At 41.1% G+C, this 27381-nt stretch overlaps 1 protein-coding gene across 1 annotated transcript in view; it reads right to left on the bottom strand.

Annotated features, from left to right (window-relative positions):
• Positions 1-26866, bottom strand: part of LOC140500196 (immunoglobulin gamma-1 heavy chain-like) — a 55476-nt gene extending 28610 nt beyond the window's left edge. Inside the window, exons 1-2 of the mRNA XM_072602545.1 lie at positions 26527-26866; positions 25930-26235 (exon numbers count right to left, since the gene is read on the bottom strand). Of these exons, the coding sequence (XP_072458646.1) occupies positions 25930-26235; positions 26527-26596 (376 nt within the window). The 5' untranslated portion in view covers positions 26597-26866. The remainder of the gene's footprint in view (positions 1-25929; positions 26236-26526) is intronic.
• Between the last annotated feature and the right edge of the window lie 515 nt (positions 26867-27381).

The following is a 27381-nucleotide window of genomic DNA, read 5'->3' as shown; positions in this document are numbered from 1 at the left end:
GGGTTATCCTGTGTTTTGACAATACTCAAATTGTTTCTTTCTAACTGCTTGCAATATTTTCTCCTTGACCTGGTAGCTCTTGAATTTGGCTACAATGTTTCTAGTAGTTTCTCTTTTTGGATCTCTTTCAGAAGGTGATCAGTAGATTCTTTCAATATTTATTTTGCCCTCTGGTTCTAGAATATCAGGGCAGTTTTTCTTGATAAATTCATGAAGATGATGTCTAGGCTCTTTTTTGGTCATGGCTTTCAGATAGTCCCATAATTTTTAAATTGTCTCTCCTGGATCTATTTTCCAGGTTAGCTGTTTTTTCAATGAGATATTTCATATCATCTTCCATTTTTTCATTCTCTTAGCTTTGTTTTATGATTTCTTGGTTTCTCATAAAGTCATTAGCCTTCATCTGTTCCTTTATAATTTTTAAAGAATTATTTTCTTCAGTGAGCTTTTGAACCTCCCTTTCCATTTGGCTAATTCTGCTTTTTAAAGCATTCTTCTCCTCATTGGCTTTTTGAGCCTTTTTTGCCAGTTGAGTAATATTTTTAAAGGTGTTATTTTCCTCAGCATTTTTTTTGGTCTCTGTTATCAAGTTGTTGGCTCACTTTTCATGATGTTTTTGCATCTCTCTCATTTCTCTTCCCAATTTTTCCTCCACCTCTCTTACTTGATTTTCAAAATCCTTTCTGAGCTCTTCCATGGCCTGAGACCATTGGATATTTATTTTGCATGTTTGGGATACAAAAGCCTTGACTTTTATGTCTTTCCCTGATGGTAAGCATTGGTCTTCCTCATCCAAAAGGATGGGAGAAGATATCTGTTCACCAAGAAAGTAACTTTCTATAGTCTTATTTTTCCCTTTTTTGGTCATTTTTCCAACTAGTTACTTGACTTTTGGGTCCTTTGTCAAGAGTAGGGTATACTCTGGGAATCTTTAAGATTTCAGTTCCTCCAAGGTGGCACAATCAAGTGTGTACACTGGTTTGGGAGCAATAAGAAACTTTTGTGACCAGAATCTATGAGTAGCAGTTTCCTCTCCACAACCACCTGGCCTCCAGTTCCACCAAGCCAGCATTAGGGGTTGAGATTCAGATAAGCTGCTCAATTCCCCCAGGGGCTTTTTGAGGGAGTAGGGCCACCATTCAGTGTGAAATAAATATCAACTACTCAGTTCCTCCAGGAGCATTAGGTGGGGGCAGGGACTCCACACAGGGCTGAGGTAAGGATCAGGTGCTCAGTGCCCCCAGGGGTTTTATGATCCAATAATGGATGTGGGCTGTGGGAGCTGCTGTAGGAGCTGCTGCCACCAGATATGGCCTCTGCTGATGCTGCCTGAGGCCAGAGCTATGGGAAGACCCTGCTCTCTTCTTGGCCAGCTGAAAAAATCCTCACAATATCCTTTGGCACCTGTGGGTTGAGGGACCTGCAAACTGCAGCTACTGCCACTAGGGATTCTGCTCCCAAGTCCTGTTCGTGTCCTCCTCCCAGTGCCATGCTGCATGACCAAGGATGGGCTGGGTTCTGTTCCCTGTCTGGTGCAACACACCTTTTCCATCAGCCTTTCAGGAAACCCTGGGCTGGAAATCTCCTCCACTCTGTTGTTCTGTGGCTTCTGCTCCTCTATAATTTTTTGAGAGTCTTTCTTTACAGGTATTTGATAGGCTGTGGGGGAAGAACTAGTGTATGTGCATTTTTCTACTCTTGGCTCTGCTCCCTGGCTAGTCTGTTTTTTAAAGTGTAATTTTCTTCAGCATATTTTGGGGCCTCCTTTAGCAAGCAATTGACTCATTTTTCATGATTTTCTTGCATCACCCTCATTTCTCTTCCCAATTTTTGCACTACTTCTCTTACTTCACTTTCAAAATCCTTTTTGACTTCTTCCATGGCCTTAGGCCAGTTCATGTTTTCCTTGGAAACTTTGGATGGAGGAGTTTTGACTTTCTTTTCTTCTGTTTGCGTGCTTTGGTCTTACTTTTCATCAAAGTAAGATTATATAGTCTGATTCTTTTTCTGGTTTTTACTCATTTCCCCAGCTATTTACTTGACTTTTGAGCTCTTTGTCAGGATAATTCTGTGCTTCCAGGTGTGGGGGATGTACTGTCAGTTGTTTGATGCCCCCACAATCTATGCACCAAGAGCTCCAGAAGCAGTGGCTGCAGCTGTCACTGCTGCTGCTCTGGATGCTGCAGGTTCCTCTGTCCCCTTAACCATCAGCTACCCTGAGGCTGGGGCCAGATCACTCCACTCTCCTGCACTGGTCCCACAGGATTCTCCCACTGACTTTCCAATTTATCCTCAGCATTTTGGGGTCATGAAGTCTGGCATCCACCATAGGTATGAGAGATTCTGTCCCCCCAAAGCCTCCCCAGGACCCCTCTGTGCACTCACATCCCACAGTGGACCGTGCTCTGCTCCCAGTGTGGCACAATAGACACTTCCCAGCCACCTTCCAGGCTCTCTTGGGCTGGAGATTTGCTTCACTCTATCATTCTGTGGGTTTTACAGCTCCCGAATTTGTTTAGAAGCATTTTTACAGCTATTTGGCTGGAGTGGGGGCAGTGCTTTAGAACACCTGTGCTGTTACTCTGCCATCTTGGCACCACCTCCCTAATTCAATACCCTTTGCCTTCTGGACTATCATATTGTTGGCTCTCCACTCCTTTCTGAAGGTTGCTAAACCATGTGTAATCCTGACTGTATTTCTTTGGTATTTGAATTCAGTCTTTCTTGCTTCTTGCAATATTTTTCCTTTGATTTGAAAACTCTGGATTTTGGCTATGATGTTGCTCAGAGTTTTCATTTTGTGATTTCTTTGAGAAGGTTACTGATAGATACTTTTTATTTCCACTTTGTCTCCTCATTTTAAGAGTTCTGGATAATTTTAAGATTTCTTGAAATATGAATGATGTCTAGGTTCTTTTTGGTCATGGTGTTGAGATAGTCCAGTGATTTTTAATTTTTTTCTCATTGACCTGTTTTGTACTTGAGCTGTTTTTCCTTTGAGGCACATTACTTTTTTCTATTTTTTCAATCTTTGGCTTGATTTAACATTTTTTCTTGTGACATGAATGAATTCATTGGTTTATATGTGATCTATTCAAATTTTTCAGGGAATCTGTTGTTGCTTGAGCAAAGTTTTGTACCTCTTGTGTCAAACTGTTAATTGCCTTTCCAGTTTTATTCCATAGTTCTCACTTATTTTTTCATCATACACTCTCAAGCAATTTATATATTTACAAAAATATTTTAGCCTTTAAAAAAATACTTGTTTCATGTCTTCCAGGAATTCTAATTCTCATTGAATTTGTACCCATATTGTGCTGTCTTCTGAGTCATTGCTTACAGATGTTTTAGAGTCTTTCTCTTCTGTGTTTATGTCTCAAGCATCTCTTGCACCATAATAGCTCCTGAAAATAGGGTTCTTTCTCTGTTTGCCCATCTTTCCAGCCTACTTTTTGACTTTGAATCAGAAGTTCTGGAAAGAACTTCTGAAGTGAAGATCTGGATTGGTCCTGTAGCTATTTTCTTGGGGTATTGAGTATTGTTTTATTCCAGGATCTTAGGAACAGAATGGAAACTACAAATCTTCAGCATTCCCAAAAGGATATCATCCAGAGCAAAGTCTGAAAGAGATTAACACAAAGGGGGAGATAAGAGGGAGGGTATATTAAGGGAGGCATTAGTCAAAAACAAAACTGACTTTTAAAAGGGGGACCAAGGGACACTGAGGTCTGAGCTCTGCAAGTCTCCAATCTAAGTTTGGGCCTGTGTAAGAGTAGAATGATGCTAGACAATCTCTATCAGTCAGCTAGAAAACTATTACTTCAGAACTGCAGGATAGTAGACTCCACTTTGTTCTGGAGGTTGTGCCATGGGTATTTCTTTCCAGGTTAGAGTAGGCACCAGAAATGAGATTCTGTTCTGTGCCATAATACTCCTGCTACTGCTGTAGACTTTTGAGTTTTCTCCTTTATCCATAGACTGCCCAGAGCCTCCCTACTAGGAATTTCCACTCTTCTGTGAGGGTCCTTTTTTCAGTCTGTCACCTCAAATTAGGTAGTAAACAATAAAGCTGCCACTTCACACCTGTCCCAATTGCAGTTCTTAAGCATGGGTCTGGGACCTCCTCTCACACTTGTGGACAGTCACTTCCTTGGTTCTATGTCCTATGATCCTGGCCTGACAACCTCCCCCAGTGTGAACAGACCTCCATCTGTCTCTCTATCCAAAGCTAGGCTGAAGAAATAACTTAGTGTGAATTTTTCTGGATTTCCTCATCAGGATTCAGCCTGAATTTTCTGGATCTGTTTGAAGGAGTTTGTGGAGGGAAACTCACCATGGTGATTCATAACACACTCTATTCAGTGGTTTATATAAAGGAATAGTTAATGTGCTTATCTCATTTGATGATGGTAGAACTGGGAAAGATAAGTAATATTCTGGATGAGTCAGGATTCAAAAAAATCTAGATAAGACAAACCATATCATCAAACAAAATCTAGTACAGCGGAATTCAAATGGGATAAATGTACTCTTATACTTGAGTTCCAACTTTACAGGTATAAAACGATAGAAATGTGGCTAAAGAAAAATTCCCCAAGGGAAAAATAAAAGATCTAGGGGACTCCTAAGTTCAATATTGCACCTAAGAAAGTTAGGGCAATCTTAGGCTGAACTAAAAGAGCTATAGTAGCCAAGATTGGGAAAGTAACAGTGTGGAAAGACTGGTGGTGGTGGTGGTGGTGGTGGTGGTGGTGGTGGTGGTGATGTTGATGATAACTGATGAGGTTTAAGGGTATAGGGACCTCAAAACTATTAAGGTACAGGGTGCAGTCATCTGGAAAGAGTTCAAGGACTCAAGCAGTCTTCTAGCCAAGTGATGAAAGCTTATTATAACACTAATAAAATGGGCAGAGCTCTATAGCGAACTTCCAACTTAGTGGAATGCTAAATAATGCTAAAGTTTATATAGAAAAAGTTCAGTGAATGGTGTGCCAAGTTTCCTAAAAGGTAGTACAGGGCATAAAGGAACATAAAAGTCTCTGTACTTTGGACAAAAGTGTCATACACTACTGGAAATCCACCAGCAGGTGTGTGTGTGTGTGTGTGTGTGTGTGTGTGTGTGTGTGTGAGAGAGAGAGAGAGAGAGAGGAGAGAGAGAGAAAGAGAGAGAGAGAGAGAGAGAGAGAGAGAGAGAGAGAGAGAGAGAGAGAGAGAGAGAGAGAGAGAGAGAGAGAGAGAGAGAGAGAGAGAGTTTCCTAAGTGGTGTGTTTTTGGTCTGCTATGTCTGTAACATGATAGCTTCAGGAGTTGACATCTATAGCTTGACCTCTATATTTTATATGGTAACTGTGGGAATCAGTACATGATAGTTCTGCTGATACAAGGTAATTCTGTTCATTCAAGGGAAATTCTACAGGGTCAGCTCGTTCTTGTAACAGGGAGAGATAGTTTGCCTCACTGAGGCCCACTCAAGGGTTATTGCTAGAGATAGAGTCTTTGGGCTGGGGAAAGACATGGTCCTAGGGCTGGGGTCCAACCACCCCTTCAGTGATGACATTGGTGATGGTGATAGCAGTTAACATTTATGTAGTGCTTGCTATGTGCCAGACACCGTGCCCAGTGAATTACAATGACTGTATCATTTGGTCCTCAAGACAACTCTGGGAAGTAAGTGCTATTATTAATCCAGTTTTACAGTTGGGGAACTAAGCAAAACAGAGATGAAGTGATTTGCCCAGGGACATACTGCTAGTAAGTATATGAGGTCAGATTTGAACTCAGGTCTCCCTCTTTCCAAGTCTTAGCTTAAACCTTAATCTAAAAAGATCAATTTCAACAGCTGCGTTCTGGGTCAACACAATTCAAGTTGGGCATTGCTGCAATAGTCTCCTCATCCTCCTCTTCTTCCTCCTCCTTCCCCTTCTTCTTCTTTCACCACATGGTCCTTCTGTCCACATAAGAAATCATACCCTTACATGTGGATGCTCTGTACAAAGGAATACAATTTTTGGTCATTTACACTTGGTAAGCTATCTTGTAGTTCAGGGCTACATTTTTTAAATTTCCTATCTATTTATTTATTTCATCATTTTAAAAAAACTGGGGCAATTAATTCTTTATCTTGGCAGTTTTAATTTATGATTTCTTGAAATATAGCTCTAAATAAACAGACTCTACAAAAGTCCATCAAGATGACAATGGAGTCACTTGACTAAGCTTTTAAACCCAAATCACTCTGGCTTTCATTGAATGTCTAATTATAGCCCAGACTTCTCTTGCACATTCTTGGGTTTTGATGGCTCTGAGAGACTGTAAATGGTAATTGCCTTCTGGTATGACTAGAAACTCTAAGGGTCTTCTCCTTCCAAACTGATTCTTCTCTGATGGCAAACTAGACCATATTTTGTCCCAATTCTTGCCTAGACCAAAATCATAGAGCGGTTGTTGTCCCAGACAAATTCAGACCTGGGAAAGACCTTAGTCTCAAAAGGTCAGGGTCAACCACTGAATCCTGGACCATCACCTATCATCTTGATTTTTGTCATGGTATGTGAAGGTATGATGCAAGAACTGACAATGTTTAGCCTGGAGAAGAAAAGCCAGAGGACACATCTGGTAGCTGTCTTCTAGTATGTATAGGGTTGTCACATCGAAGGGGAAAATGCCCTGGTTTGTCTCAACCCCAAAGGACAAAACCAAGAATGGGGAGATTGGGGACAGTGCAAAGGAACAACATTAGATTTGGTGGAAGGAAATACTTCCAAACAATTGGAGCTATCCAAGGATACAATGGGCCATCTCTGGAAAGAGTGGGCTCACTTCAGCAAGGACTGGGTGGCCACTTGTTTGGTAGATTGCAGGGGAATTCCTTCTCAGGTACAACATGGACTAGGTGACCCTGAGCATCTGTGATGCTGATTGCTTAGGGAGAACAAATAGATTCTGATAATGAGAGCACAGGCTCTCACAGACTGCAGAGGTTAACAGTTTTTTAATAAAGCCATCTGAGAACAGATCACTGTGTACTCCCGCTGAGTAGCACAGTGATTCATGGCTTACTCCAAAGCACCTCTCTCATGCCCTAAGGATGAGAACCCTAAGGAGCTCTGGTAACCACAGTGTAAGATTGGGACCTGCAGGTGTGTGTCTCAGACATTAGACCCTCCAAGAAGCTGTTGCATTTTCTGTTGATGATTTTATCAGTTCCCAGAAAATGACTGTGAGGCTCCAGTACTAAAGACACTGAAAGAGGCTCAGGAGAGTCCAGTCATGATGACTGAAGACCCTCCTATAACACAGCATGTCTGATCCCAAAAACTGCTTTAGTCCTTAAGCATCTGACACTTCCCCACATTTCACCCATGAAAGTATGATTTCAATGTCCCTCTTCCCCAACACATAAGCTAAAAAAAACATCAGAGACCAGAGTCTATCCCCCAATGCCCATATGAGCAAGCTTCCCTAGAGTAGGGTTATCTACCACCTTTCATTGGACTCCTTAAGGGACAAGGATCTCTTTCTTTGCAAAGACTTAAAATCCCAACTGGGAGATTTCTCACCTGGATGACCTTGGGAAGTCATTTAACTTCCCTGATCCAAGTAGTAGGGAATTTAAGCATTTCATCTTTAAGATCCCTTCCATCTCTAAATCTACAGTCCTATGATCTATTGTGGGATGACTGATCATTAGGAATTATTACTCAAAATCTGCCCCTTCATACACACACACACACACACACACACACACACACACACACACATACACACCACACACTTCCTTTGGAGGAGAGACCAGACATCTCAATCAACTGCCACCAACTGTCACTCACAGGGAAGGCAAATCAGCCTGGATGAAGCAGCAGAGTACTCTGAGGGAGGAACAAAGGCAGCATGTGCCAAGTAAGTACAACCACCATCACCACCTTGACCACTATCTCCAAGTGGGCACAACCCAGGATCCTGAAACTCAAAGTGTTAGAAATATCAACATGACCAGTCTCTAGTCCATAGCCATCAAACTGTGAAACAGCCCCTGAGAGAATACAGCCTGGAAACCACTCCTGCAGAGGCTGCAACCACAACCTCTTGAGACAAAGGGGAAAAAAAGTTCTTACCACCAAAGTCGTTGGTACTGTCAGATGGTTAAACAATAGAAACTGGTCGAACTTTATCAGTGGAAATGACATTAAAGAATAGGCACAACTATCTACTTTACCACTGCACCTTAAGGACCATAAGACCTTTCCATCTGACTTGCAGCTGAAGCCTTCCATATGTGATTCCTCCCCCATTAGAATGTGAGCCACTTGAGAATAGGGAACTGCCTTACCTTTCTCCTTGTATCCTCAAGGCTTTGTTCAGTGCTTTGCACATAAGAGAAACTTAATTAATTGATGCTTTTTCATTCAGTCACTTTCATTTGATCCATATACACACTGCTCCTAGTTTATCCTGTAAGGCCAATTGGAATGAGCTCAATCTCTCTTCAATTTCAGGTATCTAAAGATAGTTCAAATTCCTCCATTTCTCAATGGAAACTGAAATGTACTGGATTGACTGCTTCCCCCTGAAGCTGTAAAGAATCCAATTTAGTCTCAATACAAGAAAAAACTTTCCTACTGTTAATGTTGTCCAAAAACAAAAGAAATTCAATAAACTGAATAAACCCTAAGCTCTCCCTAAGCTGCCCCACCTCTGCTCTTTTATCCTCCATGTGCATGGAGGATATCAGAATGATGTTAAAACCCAACTTGGACCACATTTCCCCCCTGCTCAAAGAATTTCAGTATTTCAGTGTGTCCCCATTACTCAGAGGATAAAGTTCAAACTACTTCACCTATCTAACTTTGTATTATGGTACACTTCTCCAGGGATTCCATGTTCTAGATACACAACTCCACAAAATATCTGGAAATTTTTAAAGCCTCAGATTCTCAATGCTTGAAGAGAACTCATGGTCCATCTAGCCCGAGATTTAATTGGGGATTTGGTGACCCCAAGGCAAGGAAGTTTTCAGGATATAGAACTTTAAAAAGAATATTTTATAAAATTAGTCAATTTTAAAATGTTACAATTACATTTTAGCAGGATCTTAGATTCATAGAGCTATGGCTGGATGGGCTCAGAAGCCATCGAATTCAAAATCCTTTATTTTACAGATGAAGAAACTGAGGGGCAGATCTTAGTTGCCTAAGGTCATACAGCTAGTGTCAGATAAAGAATATTTTCACTCCTTCAACAGTATAAAGATGAGTTAGCAATAAAAATTAATTAATTTGGGAAGATTCTAGATGGTTTGTCTCCCTTTCCCCTGAATCCAGACCATATGAGTCCTTCACTGGGTGCCAGCTTCCCCCACCCTGACAAGTTGGAGCATCTCCAAAAATGTCACTCTTTGTGAAGCTGATGTCCAAGATTTCTCTCCACCACTGTTGATTTGAGGGCAAGTTTTAATCTGGTGCCAAGATTATTAGTTACCTCTGCATCTAGCTATTCTCAGGGCTGCTGATCCACCTTTGGTGTCAATTTTTCACCCAACTCTCATCTGATGCTCCAAGAAGCTGTTGCATTTGCAGCAGCTATATTCTGGTAAAATCTTCTCATAAAATGGGTTGTCAGGTTGAGGGAAACTGACAGGCCTCAAACCAGTCAGTGAGTTAGTAGGATAAATACTTCAAGCATGCGAAAAATTCTTCTGGTGGAATGGGTAGAAAGAATAATTTGTGCCAACAGATCATGAAGGTGGATGAGCAGGCATTATGGAGCACTTAGAGCTGGGTTAGACATTAAAGATTCCTATGGTAATCTCCTGAATCCCAGACCATTGCCAGTCAACTTGTATTTTCTTTTGCCATTGGACTTTGATGATTCTGGAAGAGAGAGAGAATCCAATTCACACACAAGTCAAGACATGATCCTGGGGTGGAGCCAAGATGGAGGAGTAGAAAGACACACATACGCTACCTCCGAACCCACTGCCCATAAAATACCTGTAAAAAAAAAAAAGAACCACCGGCAAATTCTGGAGCAGCAGAAGCCACAGAATGGAGCAGATGAGATTTCTTCTCCAGAGAGCCTGAAAACCTCTCGCAAAAGGTCCCTCCCACCCCAGACCCGGAGCAGAGTCCAACTCTGCCTCGGCGGCACAGCACTGAAAGGAGCAGATCCAAGCAGGCTTCAGGGACGGAATCTCCAGCAGTTGCGCGGGTCCCTCCACCCACAGGTGACAAGGGTTGGTGAGAGGGTCTCTTTGGCAGTTCGAGAGGGGAGTGGGGTGCCCCCATAACTCAGGCCCCCTAGGGAGACAGCAGCAGAGGCGGGAGCAGACCGGGGCTCCCCAAGCAGGCAGGACCCTGGATCCATTGTTGAAGGTCTCTGCATAAACCCCTTGAGGGAACTTAGCCTGTGAGGCGGCCCTGCCCTGACCTGAGCACCTGAACTTAATCTCACACTGAACAGCAGCCCTGCCCCCGCCCAAAGCCCTGAGGCTGGGAAGCAGCATTTGAATCTCAGACCCCAAGTGCTGGCTGGGCAGATCTGGAGGCAAGGGGGGAGTGGAGAGGACACTCAGATGTCAAGTCACTGGCTGGGAAAATGCCTAGAAAAGGAAAAAAAAATAAGACTATAGAAGGTTACTTTCTTGGTGAACAGGCATTGCCTCCCTTCCTTTCTGATGAGGAAGAACAATGCTTACCATCAGGGAAAAACACAGAAGTCAAGGCTTCTGTATCCCAGCCCACCCAATGGGCTCAGGCCAGGGAAGAGCTCAAAAAGGATTTTGAAAATCAAGTTAGAGAGGTGAAGGAAAAACTGGGAAGAGAATTGAGTGACATGCAAGCAAAGCATGAAAAACAAGTAAACACCCTGCTAAAGGAGACCCAAAAAAAATGCTGAAGAAAATAACACCTTGAAAATAGGCTAACTCAATTGGCAAAAGAGGTTCAAACAGCCAATGAGAAGAATGCTTTCAAAAGCAGAATTAGCCAAATGGAAAAGGAGATTCAAAAGCTCACTGAAGAAAATAGTTCTTTCAAAATTAGAATGGAACAGATGGACGCTAATGACTTTATGAGAAACCAAGAAATCACAAAACAAAACCAAAAGAATGAAAAAATGGAAGATGATGTGAAATATCTCATTGGAAAAACAACTGACCTGGAGAATAGATCCAGGAGAGACAATTTAAAAATTATGGGACTACCTTAAAGCCATGATCAAAAAAAGAGCCTAGACATCATCTTTCATGAAATTATCAAGGAAAACTGCCCTGAGATTTTAGAACCAGAGGGCAAAATAAGTATTCAAGGAATCCACAGAACACCGCCTGAAAGAGATCCAAAAAGAGAAACTCCTAGGAACATTGTGGCCAAATTCCAGAGCTCCCTGGTCAAGGAGAAAATATTGCAAGCAGCTAGAAAAAAACAATTCAAGTATCATGGAAATACAGTCAGGATAACACAAGATCTAGCAGCTTCCACATTAAGGGATTGAAGGGCGTGGAATAGGATATTCCAGAAGTCAAAGGAACTAGGACTAAAACCAAGAATCACCTACCCAGCAAAACTGAGTATAATACTTCAGGGGAAAAATTGGTCTTTCAATGAAATAGAGGACTTTCAAGCATTCTTGATGAAAAGACCAGAGCTGAAAAGAAAATTTGACTTTCAAACACAAGAATGAAGAGAAGCATGAAAAGGTAAACAGCAAAGAGAAGTCATAAGGGACTTTACTAAAGTTGAACTGTTTACATTCCTACATGGAAAGACAATATTTGTAACTCTTGAAACTATTCAGTATCTGGGTACTGGGTGGGATTATACACACACATGCACATGCACACGCACACACACATAGAGACAGAGTGCACAGAGTGAATTGAAGAGGATGGGATCATATCTTTAAAAAATGAAATCAAGCAGCGAGAGAGAAATATATTGGGAGGAAAAAGGGAGAAATGGAATGGGGCAAATTATCTCTCATAAAAGAGGCAAGCAAAAGATTTATTAGTGGAGAGATAAAGAGGGGAGGTGAGAGAAAACATGAAGTTTACTCTCATCACATTCCACTAAAGGAAGGAATAAAATGCACACTCATTTTGGTATGAAAACCTATCTTACAATACAGGAAAGTGGGGGACAAGGGGATAAGCAGGGTGGGGGGGATGATGGAAGGGAGAGCATGGGGAGGAGGGAGCAATTTGAGGTCAACACTCATGGGGAGGGACAGGATCAAAAGAGAGAACAGAAGTAATGGGGGACAGGATAGGATGGAGGGAAATATAATTAGTTCTTACACAATACTACTATTATGGAAGTCATTTGCAAAAATACACAGATTTGGCCTATATTGAATTGCTTCCCTTCCAAAGGGAAGGGGTGGGGAGGGAGGGAGGTTAGATTGGCAGACGGGGGCAATTAGAACTCTCGGTGTTTTGGGGTTGGGGGAGGGGACAAAAGGGGAGAAAATTTGGAACCCAAAATTTTGTGAAAATGAATGTTAAAAGTTAAATAAATAAAAAAAATTGAAAAAAAAAAAAAGACATGATCCTGTGATGTCATTGATCCCCTTCAACACAAAGGATGAACAACAGTCCAACACATGCCTGAACATGCTTGGAGACCCTACTTACTAAGAGCTGCAGAATATGGCAAAGAGAAAACAGGAGATGCAGAATAGTTGTAGCTTGCCTCATTTGTCTGGTAATAAAATGATTGAGGGAGAGAGAGAGTAACAGGTTGTGGGAACTTGCAAGCCATAATGGTGGTAATGGATGACAGCTAATAATACTTACAATAACCAAGGGGTGTTGTTACTAGGCAAAGGACAGGGTCATAGGGGTGCCCAGCTTGTTCCTTAGGTTTGGCAGAATGGGTGGAAGGAAATAGTAGGGCTTCAGTCAAGTCACCTAGGCCAGAATAATGAGATGCCTAAAAAGGTGATGGGTTCCCCTTCCTTGGAGGAGTACAAGCAGAGATTGCATGGATGGTTGTTGAGTATATTATGGTAGGGATTTCTATGGGTGGACCAAATGTCTACCAGGGCCTTTCCCAGCTCTCAAATTGTAACATTCTCAGTGTGTCAGTCATTCATCCTCAGCTTGAACTCCCTGAGTGGTAAGGAGCTCAGTGATTCATTCTTTAGTTGTTCAAGACACATTGGCTAACACTGGCCATTATCTTTCAATTTGATTAGACAGAAAACGATACAGTATTGAATCCTTAGCCATCCTCTGGTAATCCAAAAGATTTGAAATAGAGCTCCATGAAGACCTTTCTATAAGGCTGATAGTCATAGATCTGAGGACATGGATTCCAAGGTGTGCAACCATGGCAACTAGATGGATAGAATGCCAAGCCTGGTATCAGGAAGATTTGAGTTCAAATCCTGCATCAGACACTTACTAGCTAGGTCACAACCCTGGGTGAATCACTTAATCTGTTTGCCTCAGTTTCCCAATCTCTAAAATGGAGATAATAATATCTATCTCCCATGGCTGTTGTGACAATCAAATAATCTAAAAATTGTGAAGTGCTTAGTATAGTGTTTAGCATTATATAACTATCAGCTGTTATTAAACCAATGGGAACTTGATATTGTAGCAATCTTTTGGCTGGCTCTCTCTTATGCAGGTTACTGGAGAAATTTTGAGCTCCCAACTTTCCACTGAGTTTACTGATAGCTGCAGTCAAATCTGATGCTATGGAAACCACCTGGTAGGTCTAGAGTAGGAGCCAGGCCCAGGGAATGAAAAATGTGTCCCTTCAAGGAATCAGGTGACTATTATAACCTACCTTGGACACCTAGATCAGGAACAGACATAAACACCGTGAACAGGAGTGGACCAAACTCCTTGCTCATCTAATATCCCATTCCACTCCCCACCCTCACACACCATCCCCTTCAGTAGTCCATGCTGTCATACTGAGCCCAATATATCTAAAGGTTCTTTCCTTCCCCTCTTGGTGCTCTAATGTTCTACCCCACTGAAAAGAAATAAACTTGCCACTGGAATACACTGCCACCAAGTGGAGGTAGGTTGTTTCAGTATAGCTTTCAGGAATCAAGGCTATGGAAGTGATTCCTGGAATCAGCCACAGGTATGGCTAACTGAGTTCATGAATGTTCTAGGTTCCTTTAGTAAAAATATAGCATTTTTTCAAAATATATATCCTTAAATAGCATCACTAGTAATGAAATATGAGACTTCCTTGCCTAAAATATAAGATTCTTGACATTTTTCATTTTTTTATCCCTACATCTTGAACAAAATAAGCACTTCAGTGTTTCTTGATGTGAAGTAAAGTGAAGTGAATAATACCGATGGCACCACTATCCCTCCCAGTCATCCAGGGTCATAAGCTTCAGTCATCTTTGATGTTTCTTTCAGCTCCCACCCTCCAACCCCACATTTTCCAGTATGTTAGGTACGTCTTTTATCAAGGATATGTGGAGTAACATGGAAAAAATCACAGAAGCTGGAGATATATGGAAGAATTGCAGTCCACCATCACAAACGAGATCACAAATAATAATCATAAATATGGTTCACATTCATATAGTTCTTTAAGGGTTACAAAGCATGTTGTATACATCATCTTATTTGATCTTTAGAATTCTGTGAAAGAGGTGCTATTTTCATTCCCATTTTACAGATGAGGAAACCAAGACTGAGAAAAATTAAGTGAATTTCCTGAGGTTACTCAGCTAGTAAGTACCTGAACTAGAATTTAAAATCGAGACTTCCTGACTTCAAGACTGGAATTCTAACTGGTATACCAACCAACTGCCTCTTATCATTTGATCTATTCAAGTATTCAATTTTGAGAAAAGAAAAGACAGATAGGATGGAAGTCCTGTGGAGAGTTCTCTAAAATCAAAAACAAGAGGAGGGGAAGTGGCAGGAAAGCATGAAGCTGTTTAATCATGTCTAAGCTGTTTTTCTCAAAAGCTGCTAGCACTCCAGGACCTCTGCTCCAGGAACATGCTGGCTCCCTGACTAATCTAGGTAAACAGCTAGATGTAGGTAAGCCAATGTTCTTGGTCACCGAGTGAAGGGCTGGTGGCATGATACTGACAATGACCAAATACCCAAGCAACTGTTGCCATTTCATTTTTCAATGGCATTTCTGGTCGGGTCATTGGGATTTTGTAATGTATACAATAGCCACTAAAGACCAGGAATCCAGGGATATTGCAGTCATCCAGAGACATCCTTTCTTGTGTCACTCATGTCCCACATGTGTTAGTCCCAGTAATGGCTGACTTCTTTATCCATAGAATCTCCAAGTTTGAAGGAGTATCACAAGCCATCTAGTCTAATTCATGCCCAAACAGGAGTCCTGCTTGAAAAAGCTGAAATATAATGGTTTTCCAGCTTCTGCTGGAAGACCTCCACTGAGGCAAAGACCATCACACCATGGGGCAGTTCATAGCACTTTGAGGCAGCTTGGAGGGCTAAGAGTTTTTCTAGGTTTCATATCAGACTAAAATCTGCCTCTTTTACTTCTGCCCATTTATTTATCCCTAATTCTGCTTTCTCAGGAAAAGGCACACACATCTAGTTTATCTTCCATGTGTTCATCTTTCAAATACATGAAGTTTTTCCTTCTCATGTAGCTAGAATCAGAAATTCTTTTTTCCAAAGAACTGATCAGAGACAAGGAAGGAAAAAAACTAGTATCTCACCCTGGGCTAACCTTGGGACTCAGGTTTTTTGGTCTCTAACAGTGCTTCCTCTGTTTCCTAGTCCCTCTAAAGGCAGAGGATGATCCCAAGGTCAAGGAGCTCCCTCCTATGGACCTATGATGGTACAAGCATGATAGAAGTGTGTTAGTGAATGAGGTAGAATTGCCAGTCTCCCGCTGCACTCCCCTCCAACTTGTAGGTTTTTGAACCACATGCTCTAGAGGTCGCATTGTTGTGTTTTCCAACTGTAGTCACACAGTGATATATACCTGAACACAAACCCAGGGAGTAGTTCCAACTTGCAAGAGGAACTTAAAGAAAACACGTAGAGCTTTGTAGAAATCAGAGATAAGATTAAATCATACAATTACAACTAGAAGGGTCCTTAGAAGCCATCTAGTCCAAATCCCTTACCATATTTGTAATCTGGGTTTCAAAACTGGAATATTTTGCATAAGAATATCCTAATTGATAGAAAGAATGAGTCAACACTGAGTTCCTGTATGTGTGGTAGCACTGGCAGGAGAGCTTTGGAAAGGAGAGAGATTTTCCTTCCCTACTTTAATAGGGATACATACATAAGCAGCTCCAGACTCTTAAGACTGATTCCAAGGAGCCAAAAAAGACAGAATCTTTTTCTGGGAGACAAAGAGAGACTAAATCATCTACATGCCCTTCATTTCTAGCTTACCTCACTAGAGACTTTAGGGAATTTCACTGAGGGTAATATTATATCCTTTCCTCTCGTTCTCATGTGAAGAACTCATTCATTTATATTTCTAGGTATGTGCTACTATGTAAAATTTAAATTTCTATTTGCTGTGTACTCGGATAAATATTCACAACTGGTGACCTGGTGACGGTCTTTTGTTTAACTAGTATTTGATAGTAAAGAGTCAACTCTGCTGTGTAAGGTGTAAGCTGTGGGCCCTTCAAGGAACAGTGACCAGGGGAGCTACCTGCTTTATCTGTCTTTAACCTAAAAATATTGACTTTTAGATCAGAATGATCTGGGGAGTCAAGGTGAGATAAGTATAATCTTGGTCTAGTGACCCCCTCTTAGAGAAGAACTGAATAGAAAGCCTTCTTACCCCTTCTCCTATTCCCTTTCAGTCAGGAATCAGTTTCCCTGGAGTAAGGTGAGTGAGACTCCAGAGATATCTATCCCCATGAGCAATATTTAGACAACCCTTTTAGACATAAACATTTTACATGGGCCATATACCCTGCACATACTGATGAGGAAACCGAGACCCAGAGAGGGGAAATGACTTGCCTTGGTCACACAAGAAGCAAGTGTGAGATCTGAAGTCAGATCCCTTTTGGCAGAAGAAATATCTATGAGGAACCCTGCCATGTGGGCTGGGCTAGTTTTTTTTTTTTCTAAGGCTCTACCACATACAGATGAGGCAAACTTTTCCATAAAAGGTGCTGAAATCATCCCCAAGATTTAAAATGGTCCTAGGAACTAAGGTTCAAACCACTAATATGACTTCCAAGGTACAAAAACCTAGTCATAAGATGTCAGGAGCATCTCCCTCAAACCTAACTGTCACATTAGCATGGCTGAGTTGGTCCCAACTGAATCAGTGCTACATCCTTACAGAATATATTTCCCATGCTCTGGTGAAACAAACCTTTTGGTAACTGCAAGATGTTCTATGAATGGTTCTCATTTCTTTCTAATCTTTCACCTAAACTACCAGGCTAGACTGAGTCACATCACCTTCTTCAAGATGCCTTTTCCTTCACCAAATCACACTACTCCACCCTTAGCAGCTAGTGCCTTTCTTCTGAGTTTATTTCCCATTTTCAACGAGTAGATAGAGACATGTTGTATTATATACTTGCCTTCCCCATTAGAATGAGAACTCCTTGAAGGTAGGGTCTGTTTTTGCTTTCTTTGTATCTCCAGTGTTTTTCATAGTACTTAGCACATAGTCAATGCTCAATTACTTGTTGACATGACCTAGTCTACAACATCCCCTGGATGCTAATGCAGTCTTCTTTTAACAGTACTATGTTAGTACATTAATAGAAGATGCAGGAAACCCAACAGAGATAATAGTAATAATAGTAGCTAGCCTCAATGTTAGGTCTTGCAAAGCATTTCACAAATGTTTTCTTAGTTGATACTCAAAATAGCCCTTGGGGAAAGGTGGAACCAAGATACTGGAGTAAAGGCAGGGACTCACCTGAACTCTCCCTCAAATCTCTCCAAATACCTTTTAATAACATCTCTAAACAAATTCTAGAACAGCAGAATGCACAAAAAGATGGATTGACACAATTTTCCAGCCTAAGACAACTTAGAAGATCAGCAGAAAATGTCACTGCACCAGAGTGAGAGAGCAGTTCAGTCCAATGCAGGTCATTCCAGTGCAAACCACACCCTTACAAACAAGGAACAGGCCTCAAGATGACTGAATCACTGGCGGCAATAGAAGTTTCCAGATGTCTAAGCCAACAGACTCCAAAGACAACTTAGAAGGTCAGCAGGAAAGGAACATCAGAATGGGTGAGAGTGGAGCATAGTGCAACGCAGGTCAAGCCAGCAATCAGGAACAGGTCTAAGGAGCCACTGAATCAGCAACAACAGTGGCTACTTCCAGAGCTCTCAACCCACAGACAACACAGGGAGTCAAACATCTGGTCAGCAGATTTACAGGGGTCTCTTTGCTGGAACTGTGGGCAAGACTCTCGCTTTTCTCATACTCAGATCTGGGTCAAGGGTGGCAGTCCCAGGGCAAGAAGGATCACTAGCACACCAGAATTTGTGGCCACAGTGGAACAGGGACTCTTCTCACAGTTTCAGGGCAGAAAAGAGTGTTTTTGGATGCGTCCGAATCAGTATACAATTCAAGAGAGCAGCAAACACTTCTCCTTAGATCATATCACTTTGGAAGAACTGAAAACTTATAAGTCCCTATAAGTATCTGAAAACAGCTACACAAAATACCTGAAACTTGGGACAGTGTGCCCACCACCCTGGAAGAGCTCTACATTAACAAAAACATAAAATCAAGTAATAAGCTAGAAAAATGAGCAAACAACAACAAAAAAAATTCTGACCATGGGAAGTTGTCATGGTGACAATGAATATCAAAACACCCAGAAGAAGGTAACAAAGTAAAAGCTCCTATATTTAAAACCTCCAGTAAAAATACGACATGGTTTCAGGTGGTGGAAGAGCTTTAAAGGGATTTTTTAAATTAAGAGAGGTAAAGGGAAAATTGAGAACATAAATGAGAGTGATGCAAGAAAATCATGAAAAAAGAGTAAATGGCTTAGCAGAGGAGACACAAAAAGTACTGAAGAAAATACCACCTTAAAAAACAGATTAGGCTAAATGGTAAAAGAAGTCTAAAAAGCCAACAGGAGAAGAATGCCTTAATAAGTACAACTGGCCCAATGGAAAAGGAGTTGAAAAAGTCCAATGAATAAAATAATTCCTTGAAAGTTAGATTTCAGCAAAAGAATGCTAATGAGTTTATGAGAAGTCAAGAAATAATAAAACAAAACAAAAAGAATAAAAGATAAGACAATGTGAAATATACCATTGGAAAAAGCAACTGACCTGGAAATAGATCCAGGAGATTTAATTTTAAAATTATTCAAATAACTTTCAAGAAATTATCAAGGAGAACTGCCTTAATGTTCCATAACTATAGTGGAACAGAAATAGGAAGAATGCACTGATCACTTCCTGAAAGAGATCCCAAAATGAAAACTCCCAGAAAGATTATAGCCAAATGCCAGAGCTCTCACATCAGGGAGAAAATATTACAAGCATCCAGAAAGAAACAATTCAGATATCATGGAGCCACAATCAGAATACACAAGATTTAACAGCTTCTACACCAAAGGATAAGAAAGATTGAAATATGAAATTCTGGTGGACAAATGATCAAATTACAACCAAGAATCACATACCCAGCAAAATTAAGCATAATCCTTCTGCAGGGGGAACAGACATTCAATGAAGTAGAGGACTTTCAAGTATTCTTGATGAAAAGACCAGAGCTGAATAGAATTGTTTGCCTTCTCAATGAGAGAGGGAGATAAAGTGGTAGGGGAGAGAATTTAAAACTGAAAGTTTTAAAAAATTAATGTTAAAAATTGTTTGTATAGCCATTCCCCAATTGATAAAATGAGTAAAGGATATGAACAGGCAGTTTTCAAATGAAGAAATTAAAGTTATCTATAGTCATAGAAAAAATGCTCTCAACCACTATTGATTAGAGAAATGCAAATCAAAACAAGTATGAGGTACCACATCATACCTATCAGATTGGTCAACATGACAAAACAGGAAAATGATGTGTTGGAAAAGATGTGGGAAAATCAGAGCACTAATGTATTGCTGGTGAAGTTGTGAACTGATCCAACCATTCTGGAGAACAATTAGGAACTATGCCCAAAGGGCTATAAAAATGTGTATACTCTTTGACCCAGCAATACCACTTCTAGCTTATATCTCAAAGAGATTATAAAAATGAGAAAAGGATTCACACGTACAAAAATATTATAGCAGCTCTTTTGGTGGTAACCAAGAATTTGGAAATCGAGGGGATGCCTATCAGTTGGGCAAGGCTGAATAAGTTGTGGTATATAAATATAATGAAATATTATTGTTCCATAAGAAAAAATGAGCAGATAGACTTCAGAAAAACTTGAAAAAATACAGATGGAGTGATGCTGAGTGAAGTGAGCATAATCAGGAGAACATTATACACAGTAATAGCAACTTTGTATAATGACTAACTTTTGTAGACTTAGCTCTTCTCAACAATGCAAGGATCTAAGACAACTTGAAAAGACTCCTGATGGAAAATGCTATCCACACCGAGAAAAAGAACTGTGGAGTCTGAATACAGATCGAAGCACAGTATTTTCCAAACCCCTTTGTTTGTTTGTTTGTTTCTTCTTTCTTGTAGTTCCTTCCCATTGGTTTCAATACTTCTTTATAATACGAATAATGTGAAAATATGTTTATTATGAATGCTTGTGTAGAGCCCATATCAGATTTTATGCCGTCATGGGGAGAGGTGAGGAGAAGAAGGGCAGAAAATTTAAACTCAAATCTTATGAAAGTGAATGGTGAAAACTAAAAATTAATTAATCAAATAATTAGGTTTCTTAAAATTGTAAATGTAACTGGCAAAAGAATGAAATACTGAATAAAAAATAAATAGAGAAAAGCAATCTTTGGAGACAGGTGCTATCTTTATTAAGTGACTTGCCTAGGGTCACACAGCTAATATGTGTTTAATAAATTCAGAATTTGAACTTAGGTCTTCTTGTCTCCAAGTGCATTACTCTATCTCCTTTGCTCCATAACTGCCTCAATCATCCCTGACCTTTCCTTTTCCCTCATCCCTCATATGTAATCAATGACCATGTCTTATTGATTCTACCCCTACAACATCTCTCCTCTGTCTCTTTCTCTGCATGCAAGCAGACTACCATTGTCCCAGCTCAGACCTTATTACCTGAACTGTTGCCATAGCTTCTTAATTTGTTTATCTGCTTCTGATTTCTCCTCTTCAATCTGTGTTCCACCCAGCAGCCAAACTAATCTTCCTAAAGGACAGGGCTGACCAATTTTCTGACCAACTCAAGTAGCTTCAGTGACTCTCTTTGACCTTTACTTTTATTTCTTGAAACTGGGTCTCCCTCTCTTACCCAGACTGGAAGTTCAATGGCTAGTCACAGGTCTGAGTCCACAACTAATTGACAGGGAAGCCTTGACCAGTTCCATTTCTGACTGGGCCAGGTAGCCTGGCACTGCCTCCACTTCAAGGGCTCACCATATTGATGCCAGACTTAAGGTAATGACATCTTATCAGCTTGACACGGTGTAATTAATAATTTAATTCCAGAACTGGGCTCAATTCATCCATCAGCCTGAGTCCTTCCAGTAGCAGGGAGTGTAAGTGTATACCACCACATCCAACTCTCCCCATTGGCTTTAAAATAAAATACCAATTTCTCACATTGGCATTTAAATCTCTCCACTATATTGCTCTATTCTACCTTTCTAGACTTGTCTCACCTTATTCTCCTTCATGCATTCTTCATTCTAACTAAAATGACCTATTTGCTGATCTCTGATTTCAGTGTTTTATTTCTCACAATGATGGCCTTAACTGAACTCTTCACTATGCCTGCAATGTTCTTCATCCTCACCTCTACCTCATACAAACCTTACCTTCTTTCAAAGATCAGTTCATGTCCTATGGGGAAGCTTTTCCTGATCCCCCTCATGGTTAATGCTCTCTTCTTCCTTTGGTTATCTTAAAATGACTTTTATGTATAAAAGTTGTATTCTCCTATAGCATGGAAGCTTCTTGCGGACAGAATCTGTTTTTCATTTTTGCTTTTGTGACTACTTACTGTATCTTGAACATAGAAGATATTCAAAAAACGCTTGCTTATTGAACTGAAATAAGATAAAACAGGTATGCAAATGAGTGAATCAAAATTAATTTGAGAAGGGAGATGAAAGTCTCCCTTCTCAAATGCATACAGAAGAGTCAAATTTACAAAAACAAGAGGAATCGCCAACATATAAATGATCAAAGGATACCAACAGGAAACTTTCAGATGAAGTAATCAAAGTGATCTATAGTCCTAGGACAAAATTCTCTAAATCACTCTTGATTAGAGAAATGCAAATTGAAACAACTCTGAGATACCGCTCCCACACCTATCAGATTGGCTAATATGACAGAAAAGGAAAATTATAAATGTTGAAGAGGATGTGGAAAAAGTGAGACACTAATGAATTGGTGGAATTGTAAACTGATTCAATCATTCTGGAAAACAATTTAGAGCTATGCCCACTAGGCTATAAAATCCATGAATATCCTTTTACCTAGCAATACCACTACTAGGTCTGTATGCCAAAGAGATTTTTTAAAAAGAAAAAGAACACATATGTAGAAAAATATGTATAACACCTTTCTGTGGTAGCAAAGTATTGGAAATTGAGGGGTTGCCCATCAATTGGAGAATGTTTGAAAAAGCTGTGGTCTATAATTGTGCCAGAATACCATTGTACTATAGGAAAGGATGACCAGAATGTTCCCAGAAAAGCCAAAAATTAAATGAACTGATGCAAAGTGAAATGAGCAGAACCAGGAGAACCTTGTACACAATAACAGCAATATTGTAGAATGATCAACTGTGGATAACTTATTTATTCTCAGCAACACAATGATCCAAGACAATTATAAAGGACATATGATTAAAAATGTTATCCATCTCCAGAGGAACAACTGGTCAAGTCTGAATGCAGAATGAAGTATACTTTTTTACTTTGTTGATTTTTCTTGGTTTTTTTAAGCTGTGTTTTCTTTCACAACATGACTGATATGGCAATGTTTGTCATGACTGCAAATATAACCTATACTAAATTGCTCATCTTCTAAATGGGGGGGAGAAGGGAAGGAAGGAAAGAATTTAGAAATCAATATTTTAAAAAGCAAATATCAAAAATTTTTACTTATAATTGTGAGGAAATAAAATATTGAATAAACATACTTTAAAAACTGATTTGAGAAAGGACAGAACACTGACAGTGAGAGAGATCCCGAAATGAATCTTCCCATGGGAGGTGGTATCTGTTCTTAGCCTTGAAGGAAGCCAAGAAAGCTGTGACCACATCATTTCACTACTCAGAACCTTTCAATGACATCATATTGCCTATAAGATAAAACCCAAACTCCTTAGTCTAACATTCAAAGCCATCTACAGTATGATCTTATCCTAATTCTAAATTCATTTTTTTCAGTGCTACAAACATTGACTATGTTATTATTTGCAGAACCCCAGGTGTTAGGAACTGGGAAAAATGCAAACATGAATGAGATTTGTTTCCTGCCCTCCAGGATCTCATTTGAGGGAATAAGAGAGAGACTAAAATAAGACTAAATAAAACCAAAATACAAGGTAGATACAGATGAGGGCCTTAAGAGGGCATGAAGACAGAGGAAGGGGATCAGATGAGGGAAAAGTCATGCTATGTGTTGGATGGATTGGCATGAAAGAAATCTGAGGCAGGGAAACCAGACAGGATTATATTACAATAATCCAGGTTAATCATGTTAACCTAGACTAAGGTGAAGATCTTGGAAATACAGAGAATGTGGGAATGGAATGCTAAATAATATCCCTTTATACAAGGTCCTCGTTGTTCCCCTCCATGCTGTTGCTGAGTCTCTGGTCATCATGAGACGACAAATTTCAATCCCAGAGTTCTATGGTCAGCTTACACTAGATAATTTCTTCTTCAGAATGAAATAGGTATAAGGAAGTAGTATAGAATATAGAGAGGAGAGCGCCGCTGAAAAGATGACTATGAGTTTAGAGACAGGAACAGCCAGCTTAGGCTGAAGTGGTCAGTACAGACCTGCCAGAGTAAATGAGACAAGTTGAGTCTTGAAGATTCGATGGTAAATGGGTGGAGGGATACAGCAGTTTGGAAGGCATCTTAAGTAGGAGAAGAGCTATGAGAACATCCACAAATCGGTTTGGGGGATAGTGAAGTATCCCATTGGACTGGATCTGAGAGTTTGGAGAGGAGAACTATGAGTAAGAAGGCAAGAGAGGGAAAATCTAGAGGACTTTTCAATGCTGACCTGTGGAGCTTAGTACTTATCCTATAGCTGCTGCTGCAGATTTGTGAGCAGTGAGTAAAGTGAATAATCTAGACCTTGGGGGAGTTGTTTTGGTGACTTTCCTCTGTTTTTGTCTCAATTCCCATTTAATCTCTCTTTATCCCTTTCCATCCTTCAAGGATCAGATGTAATGTCCTTTCCTCTTCCCTCCCACCATCCCAAGGGACTTCTTTGAAATTCTTGGTCCATAGATTGTAGGTAGTACAGCAAGGAAGACAATAGATCTGGGCTGTGGGGTCAAAAAGGCAATATTTGGTACCAATAGACAAACTCTCTTCCACATCACTGCTTCCTGAAGCTAACAGGAAGACTGGAAGAAGCAGTCTTCATTGATGCTATTTAATGGTTGGCCCTAATCATATGGCATGTGCAGAATGGGACAGTCCTTGGCAGAGGGATAGAAGGTGTACAGAAGAGCCTTGTGGGACCTCATTGCCCTGAAGAAGCACATCTACAGTGGTCAAGTGTCCCTTGGCTTCTCTCCTTGTGCTCCTTCTTGCTATGCATATGTCCCTTTATCTGAGTCTTAAACAGTATGCGGGACTGCAGAACTGTCCAATGTCTGAAGCACAGAGGGTCCAAAAGGACTTGATGGTGACAAGATTATAACACATGTTTAAAGAAGTCTGCATCCCTTATAGCCTTCCGAGCCTTTCCCATTACCAGATCCAAATTAGAGGTTGAAAGAACTTGAAAAGGAGAATTTATGAGATCTTACAGACCAGCAAAGGATCAATGCATTATGTAGAGCTGGTCTAAGAGACCCCAGATATAGAGGAAGAGACAGAAGGCCTGCAAGCAGAAGGTTTAAGGAATCCTCTTAGTAACTCCAGGTAGACATTTTCCCTCATGTGAACCAGTTACCTTATCTGTTAAACGGACATATACTTTATATTTGTACCTCCTACCTCACAAGGAATAGTGTAGGAAAGGTTTCTGAGCACAGGAACCAATCAATCCTTACTGGGTTCTTTCAAGCTAAAATTTGAGCTACCCAGGGGCAGAGATGGTTAGTTCTTCTGCCTCCTCAGGCTGTGAGGGTCCCCCAGAATGGAGTCTGGGCTTGTCTCTTCTAACTTGTCCCCACAATTGAACCAATCCAGGACCAGGTACATGACACAGAGGAGATGCTGTAACAGCAGAACTTCAGTCTGAATTCTACCTGTTCCCAGTCATTGATTGTTTTCACAGGAATCCTTACTGGAGTCCTGGCCCCAGAAAGTGTGGCTATCTGACACCCTGAGGAAGGGTGGATGGGGCCATGAGCTAAGACTACAGCAATGACTCGAATCATAAGAGTGTGGATGAACAGTGAAGTCTGGGAGAAAAGTCGTGCATCTTACTTTGCTACACCCATATAATCTATTTCTTCTCTTCTCTATACCACACACACACACACACACACACACACACACACACACACAATCACACACAGACATACCACAGCACAGCACAGCACAATACAACACAACACAACACAGCATCTGGGAGTAGCAGCATCTGGGGCTCTAATCCCAGGTTTATGTCCAGACCTCTGTCTGGGCCTTAGCAGAGTGAGTGAGTCTGGCACAGTAGTATTTGCCTGAATCCTCCTTTCGTAACCGGTGCAAGGTCAGGGAGACAGTTTGGGCCCCATTGTCCCTGTTGATGGAAGCCCTGCCCTGAATTCTGGAGCTGTACTCTTTTTTATTGCCAGTTTGCGCACTGATGCTGGCCACAAGCTCCCTGTGGCTTGCAGTTCGGCTCCAGTGCCAAGACATGGCATACTCCTTGAAGTTAAAGCCAGAGGCCCTGCAGGTCAGGGTAATAGACTGGCCCTCTTGTGTCACCTTGCCTCCTGTCTCCACTAGCCGCACCTGGGCCCAGGAACCTGTAGAGGACATAACAAGGAGATTAAGACCTATACAAAGCCTTTGCAGGAAGGCGAGTTTAGGGGCCATGGCAGAGACATCTGGCTGTTAATTAGAGATCCCAGTCCCAACTCAAGTTGCCAGGGAGAAGAGGCCAAGCAACTAGGAGAAGCTACATTTCAAGGCCCCTATGATCAATGAAGAGATAATGGAGAGGACATAAGGATAGAGGTATCCAGAAGCTGATTAGAGCCTCAGACCCACAAAGAGGGTAAGGAAGAGGAGAGAAGCAGTGTGGATGGGACATATACCTGGGAGAATGGAGAGGAGCAGCCCCAAAGAGTAGATCCTGGCAAGAGTGGTGAGGGTCCTGGCAGACATGCTGCTGAGCCTGGCAGGATTCTCTAGACAGAATGGCACCAACAACTGTGGTCCAGGGTGAGTGATGTCTGCATAGATATGAGCTCTGCCGAGAAGGAAGTGTTTTTAAGAAGGTAGCTGAGGTTAGTGGGGTCTGCCCATTCCCCAAGCTGTGGTGGTTAGCAGGGGGTGGAGCATGAGGCAGACAGATGCAATTCTGGGCAGGAGAAAGGAGTTAACACAGAATAACTGTGACTGCAGGGCCAATTTGTAGCCCTACTGGCATTCAAAAAAATCACCTTTAGTTTTCATGTGGGGTTGGCAGCAAGTGTCCTGAAGTATGGGGGTGCTTGGGACATAGCTCAGCATCTTGAGGTGAACACCATAACTATGCAGTCTAACTCAGCATAGATTAGAAGGTAGTTCTAGCATTTTCCTTCTTAGATGTCCTTGCTTCACCTGCATTTCAGCCATTCTCTTTCTCTGCATTCCAAGACCCTGAGGAAACCAAATTTTGGGGCACTACATCTGTGCAGGGTCCAGAAAGGGACTATTATTACCACAGGCCCAATGGCTGTTGTGGATTCTCAGGTACCCATGTTCCAGATGACACGTCCAGACTATGTTAGGCATGGAGAGGAGGGAGAGCTCATTGTTCTCTGAGGCAGTCACAGTGGAATAAGTGAGCTGTAATGGTTCACAGAATGCTAGGCTCAGAAATTTAGAGCAGCCAACTGGTGCAGGAACTTGGACCTGTAGTCAGGAAAACTTGTGTTCAGATTCAGCCTCAGGCACTTACTAGCTTT

The sequence above is a fragment of the Notamacropus eugenii genome, chromosome 4 (genome assembly GCF_028372415.1).
Source record: "Notamacropus eugenii isolate mMacEug1 chromosome 4, mMacEug1.pri_v2, whole genome shotgun sequence".
Taxonomy (NCBI): Eukaryota; Metazoa; Chordata; class Mammalia; order Diprotodontia; family Macropodidae; genus Notamacropus; species Notamacropus eugenii.
The sequence above is the reverse complement of the archived record's forward strand: the minus strand, read 5'-3'. Positions and strand labels throughout refer to the sequence as shown.